The following is a 6,087-nucleotide window of genomic DNA, read 5'->3' on the forward strand; positions in this document are numbered from 1 at the left end:
TGCAGGAGCCAGGATGGAAAATGGCGGCCGCCCTTCACTCCTGGACAGAAAGAGCAGCAGCTGTGGCAGATCTGAGAGCTGCACCCAACACCAGCAGCTTCCATTCCAGCCTGGATAACTGGCGCATCCTTCCTCCCCATGGCTTCCATGTCCTTCCAGCCTGTACCCAGCTGCCATGTGGCTGTTTAACAACCCCAGCATCCTGAGGCACCCAATGGAGTGGAGCACAGTATACCCACCATCTTGTGGCCCGTGCATCCACCCAGCCCATCGCTGTCTGCCTTGCAGTTGCGGGACCAAGACAGTGGCCTTGAGCAGCAGATGGAATTAAATCCATCATGTCCATCATCCCCTGGGCCCTAGAAGCCCCCCAGTCTGTCCCCAGATGCCCTGCAGCAACAGAACCAGCTGCATACCCTCAAGCACTCCGAAGAAAGGGACCTTCAAAGCTCATCTAGTCCAACACCTGGCAATGAGCAGGGACATCTTCAAAAGCATCTGTTGGCTCAGAGCCCCCACCAGCCTGAGCATGAAGAAGAAATGGAAAATCTAAGGCTTTATCTTTCCTGTAAAACCAAAGTGACTCGTGATCCCTGGGGTCCCCCAAGGTGCCAGACCGGGCTCCAGCCTGGAAGCTGCCGACAGGAGGGGACCTTGCGCTTGTCTGCAGACTGAAATCCCTCACTCTTGGGGCAACGAGCTGCCGCTGACAGCACCCGAGGAGGTCAGCAGCCCCGTGGCTGTGGTCTCCTGAAGTTCTGGGCACTGCGAGCTCCTCCTGCCCCTGTGCCAGAGCCCGCAGAACAGGGCAGAGCCGTGGGCCCAGCCCCGGGCGGGACGGTGTCTCAGCCCTCGCACGGAGCTGCCCCACGGGACGTGCTCCCCTCCCGGGAGGCAGCTCCCCGGCTCTGCCATGTGGGACAGGATTTGGCTGGCCTCAGTAAAACTCCCTGCACTTATCAATTGGTAAAAGGAGATGTGCTGGAACTTGTCACAGGCCATGGGAAGGATAGAGGTGAGAACCTTAATTAGAAGTTGTGGAGAGTGCTGATTCTATGTTTAGACAAGGTTCACAAGTTGATAAGGTTGTCCTGTAAAAAGGGGACTCTTGTTTTTGCTCTTGTTTTGCACAGGGAAGATTGCTTGGGTCAGGGTAGTAACTGTTTAAGAAAATGTGTCAGACCAATAAGTATGTAACACGGCAACAGAAACACCGATCAGCTCGCAGCACGTTGCTGAGGAAAAGTATAAATGTATGTGAAGCACACTAATAAAGCGGACATTTTGTTTGCATCAAACTGCGTCCCATCTCTCAATCACGGCTCTGCTCCAGCACCTGCCACCAGCGCCATTAGCCGTCCCCACGCGGCCTCGGCCCGGCCAGGAGGTCACAGTGATTGTGAGGTCACAGAGCCCGCGGTGCCGCACCGGCCATAAGAAGCAGCCGCACAGCCCCCGGCCCCCAGTGCAGCAGCAGCAGCAGCAGCAGCAGCAGCAGCAGCAGCAGCAGCAGCAGCAGCAGCACAAGGGCGTTTTGAGCGCACGGGACGATGTTCCCCACCCGCCGCCTCCTCTTCCTCCTCCTCCTGCTGGCCCTGCACGCCGGGCCTGCCCAGGCTGCTCCGTGGCGAGCACGGGGAGCAGGTGAGCGGTGCAGCCTTTCACGGCCCGCAGGCTCTTCTCCCGGGCAGTGTGGGTGATGGTTGTTCCCTCCAGTGCTTTGCGAGGCTTCCTCTGTGTGCCAGAGCTCTCCCGGGAGGGAAGCCCCCAGGGACCCTGTGTTGGTCCATCCTCCCTCAAGAGCTGTTTCTCGTGGCCTGTACAGAGTGTGTCAGAGCAGCCAGAGCTGGCCAAGAGGTCACCGGCCCCTCTGCAGCTTTGGCAATGTCCAACTCCAACTGGCTCCCACGTGGCTGCCAGACCCCCTTCTAGTGCCTGCAGTTCCCTAAGGCTGTGGTGGATCCCAGCGGGATATGGAAACGTTTCTCCTCTGTGCTTGTTTCTAGATGAGGCTGGTGGCAATGATTATCCAGCTTCTTGGCTGGATGTAGTTTCGGAGCCCTTGAGGTATCCTGGAGGTAAGTTCCATGTGAAATGCAAGTTGCCCCTTGTGTGGCCCCACTCAGACAGGGAGGAGAGCCGAGAGGGAACGGGTCAGGCTCAGTGATGTGTCCCGGGGCGCTGTCCCTTGCCAAGCTGCCTGTGCCAGCCCCTCAGAGCCTGAGCTGCCCCGGTGCCCAATGCCAGGTCAGCGTCTGGCTGGGGTCGAGTCTGGAGCTGCTGTCAGCTCCAGGGAGTCCTTTCTGCCGGCAACTCCGCACGGGCTTCGTTTGGTCCCAGCACGGTGCCGCTGCAGGCACGTGGTGACCCTTTGCCCCACGCTCCCGAGCGGAAGGGAGGGACGAGTGCCGCGGAGCAATCCCGTCTTTGCATTGTGCTCCCGGCCACTCCGAGCTGAAGAAGCATCTTGAACTGTGTCATGGGAGCTGGTGTGTCCTGCGCTTCTTTGCAGCTCAGCCTGTGGGCGAAGCTGATCCAGGATCCCGTCTGGGTTCCAGGACCAAGCCCCCAGGACATGCCGTGGGTACGTCATGGCTTTCTCCTCCCTTTGGGAGCTGCCAGCTCCAAGCCCCAAGGTCCGGCAGCCGGGCAGGTCTGCGGGTGTGAGGACAGAGACCTGCTCGTGTGTGTGTCCTCTCCTTGCGCGGTCCCCTCACCGCTTCTGCCATTCAGTGCTGCCCATGCAGATCACAGCAGGTGATGGAAGCTTCTCTGGCTCTTTATTGACAGGTGATCTCGCAGGAAGGACTTTTCAGGCTCCTCGGCAGCGTGCTGGGCTCCGGCCCGGCTGGCATCCCAGGGGTGAGCAGTCTGTCTGTGCTGACCTCACAACCTCTGCCTTGTTTTTCTGTAATGGATTAATCTCACATAGAACCAAATTTTGTTTCTAAGGTCTTCCAAGACCAAGAAATGAAGCTGAAGGAGGAAAAAAGGCCCCAGAGCCATCAAAAGTCATGAGGCATCTCCCGGACGAACTGCACAGAGCACACGGTGGGTATATTTTACTCGGAATTAGCTGTGAGGCTCAGCATCTGGAGGTTTAGGTATTGGTCTGGACAGGCTGGAAGGGGTCGGTCAGGGCCCCGCTGCAGCGATGCTGGTGTCACACCTTCCAGCTGCCAGAGAGATGGTGCAGGGCTTGTGCGGCCAGTTGTGGTTCAAGCCGAGTGCCAGGGGCAGCTGCTGGGATGGGGTGAATGTGGTCGGTGCTGGTGCTTCCAGGAAGGGCAGGAGGGCCTTGCAGAGGAGTCTTCTCCAAAGGGCTGTTTCCCCAGCTGGCCTGGCTGCAGCTTCTTCCCGTTCTCTTTGAAGGACGGCGCTCAGCATCACTTGACATTTTGCCCACAATGTGCAACGCAAACCCGAAGGTCACGTGCGATTTCCTGGTGTCCCAGCAGGTGCAGCCCCAAAGCCCAGCCCTGGTTTCTAACCCTTAGCCATGCCTTTGAGAAGTCTTGCCCCCCAAAGATACCATGTCCCTCATGGGGAACGGTTCCATCTGATCCAGCCCTCCCTCGTTCTTTCTCAAGAGACGAACCGCGACGCTGTGTGGAAGGAGGCGTTTCCAGAAGGAAGCCGCAGCTCCCTGCCCGGCTCTGGTGCAGCAGCAGAGGCGATGCCAGCCGCTGGTATGCCAGGTAATCACTGTCGCATGGTCAGCCAGTGGCACCCGTCAGGATGGCTGTGTGTCAGCAGGCTCTTCCCCCAGTGCCCGCTCTTGCACGTCACCTCACCGCCAAAACACAAAGTGCTTTGGGCTCGAGGCATCTGGGCCACGTTCTGCAGATGATGGGGAATGTGACTGTTGCACAAACGTACCTCCCGCTGTAGCTGCGGCCCAGAGCTTGCCCTGAGTCCCCAGAGGCTCAAGGCACAGGAGCAGCACCGAGCAGGATCCCTCCCGGGATCTGTGGTCCAGAGCGATGCCCTGACCGTCAGTTCGGGCAGCGGCTTAGAGGGAACTTCCCCGTCCCCCTGCATCCTCTGTGCCTGGGCCGTGCTGAGGCTTTACCTCTCGTCTCTGCTTTCTGACAGGGCTGCCAAGGCCCGGAGGTTACCAGCACAGCAGCATAAATGAATTCCATAGGATGAACTCAGGTACTGAGCGTCTTGGTGGGGTCCCTGAACAGGAGACACGTCCCAAAACCCGAGAGCAGCTGCAAGCGGTGCCCACGCAGGAGAAGAGGCAGACGGGGAGGGCACGGCTCATGTCCCTCTTGAGAGGGCCGGACTCCGTCCCCTGCGGCTGTGGGAGCTGGACCGGGGGCAGAGCTGGGGCTGGCACTTTTGTCCGTGTCCCTCAAAGGAGCGACCGGTCAAGCAGCTGCGCTCCCCCCGTGCTGTCCTGCTGGCCTTCTGCGTTTTGTTTAGTGGGACAACCTGTCCCAAGGGTGGGAGTCCTGTCCCAAAGGGTGGGATGGTGCCTCCAGGCAGCAGCACCAAGGGAAACCAGGAACTCACTGGCCATATCAAAGGTGCTGCAAGCTTAGCAGTGGTGCACAGGATGGACTAACATCTTGAATTTCTCCTCCAGATGTGGTTCACAAGACAACCACAGGTGCTCCCAATCCCCAGGGGAGCACAAGTTTTTTCTGCCACGAAGTTATGGGAAAGCGCTGTGTCATATTCACAGTAGCAACCATGATTTCCATACCACTGGCAATAGTGTTCTTCTGTGTTGCCATCTGGCAGTGGAGGACGGCTAGAAAGTGAGTTATTATTTTCCCCCCGCTGCTTCCTTAGATGGCTGCTTGTAGCCACAAAGAATTTCTACTCAGGCTGCTGTGGAGTGGCCAGTTCCTGGCTGGCCAAAGAACTCTGCTGAGGATTCTGCTGCTGTCAGATGCTTCAGTTGGCCTCTTACTTCCTGGGCTGCCTTCCCAGGAGCCCGCTCTGACTGGGGCCAGGCTTAGCTCAAACTGACCCTGCCTGGGCAAGAGCAGCCCCAGGACTGGCAGGCACAGGCAAAGCCAGGGCAGGACGAGGAGGAGCAGGGGACAAGATTGCCCAAGAAAGCCACACTCTCACTGTCACCTGCTCCTGAGCAGTGAACCTGCCCGGAGGAATCCCTCTGCTCGGTGGTGCCATGAGGTGCAGGGGTCCCCCTCGGCCCAGGCCGGCCAGCAGCTCAGCCCGTGGTGCTGGGGAGCCTTGCCAGCCCTGGCCGTGCTGCGGAGGAGAGGCCCTGTGTCCCGCCTGCAGCTGAGCCCTCAGCAGCCTCCTCTCTCCACAGGCTCCGCAGTGCAGAGGCAGCAGCCAGGCGGTCTGGAATATGGCAGCCGCCCCTCACTCCAGAAAAGACCGGGTGCTGTGGCACTTCTGAGAGGTACACCCAAAACCAGCAGCTGCTGGCCCTGCTTCCAAAACTGGCACATCCTCCACCCCTACAGCTCCTGTCTCCCCCCAGCACATCACCGGCTGCCAAGCCGCGGTGGGAGAACAATTACATCATCAGGCAACTTATGGACTTCAAGTCAGCTCGTCCGCACTCCTCACCAGTCCTGTGTCCTTCTGACTCATCACCAGCTCTGCAGGGACAGGGCCAGGATGGTGCTCTGCAGCATCAGATTGGTGTCAACGAAGCACGTCCAGCCTCGTTGCCACTCCCACGTTCCTGGAACCCATTCTCTGATGACCCGAAGCTATTGAAGCCATGGGAAAAGCCCAATGTCATCCAGCTCCCATAGTGCTGCTGACAAGTGCCTCCACCATCCCCACAGTTTCCCAAATAAAGGGGACAGATCTGTTGCACATGTGTCTTGGTCGTACCAAAATCAACTCGCAGGCACAGCCCTGGATCCCCTCGGGGTCGGCAGGAGCCGGGCACTGGGCTTCCCCCACCAGCAGTGGGGCCAACAGGGGCTGGGGGAGCCCATGGCCATGGCCTGAAACAGTCGGTGACAACAACGTGACCGACACGCGGTGCGGGAGGTGGTGACAGGAGCCCGGCCTGGGCAGTCGCATGGAACGGTGAGGGGCTGTGGGGTGAGGCAGCGTTTGTTGCAGCGGGGTCATCTGGCCATGGAC

General features: G+C 59.2%; 1 protein-coding gene across 1 annotated transcript; it reads left to right on the top strand.

The window, feature by feature from the left end:
- Positions 1-1,550: 1,550 nt before the first annotated feature.
- Positions 1,551-5,747, top strand: LOC309443412 (uncharacterized protein; the record flags this gene model as incomplete). Its single annotated transcript, XM_082060335.1, has 8 exons — positions 1,551-1,644; positions 2,007-2,078; positions 2,513-2,584; positions 3,591-3,698; positions 4,096-4,158; positions 4,595-4,769; positions 5,294-5,386; positions 5,468-5,747. 8 exons carry the CDS (start codon positions 1,551-1,553, stop codon positions 5,745-5,747), a joined length of 957 nt encoding a protein of 318 aa, XP_081916461.1.
- Positions 5,748-6,087: the final 340 nt, after the last annotated feature.

Source organism: Streptopelia decaocto (genome assembly GCF_964273445.1).
Source record: "Streptopelia decaocto genome assembly, chromosome: 8".
Classification (NCBI taxonomy): domain Eukaryota; kingdom Metazoa; phylum Chordata; class Aves; order Columbiformes; family Columbidae; genus Streptopelia; species Streptopelia decaocto.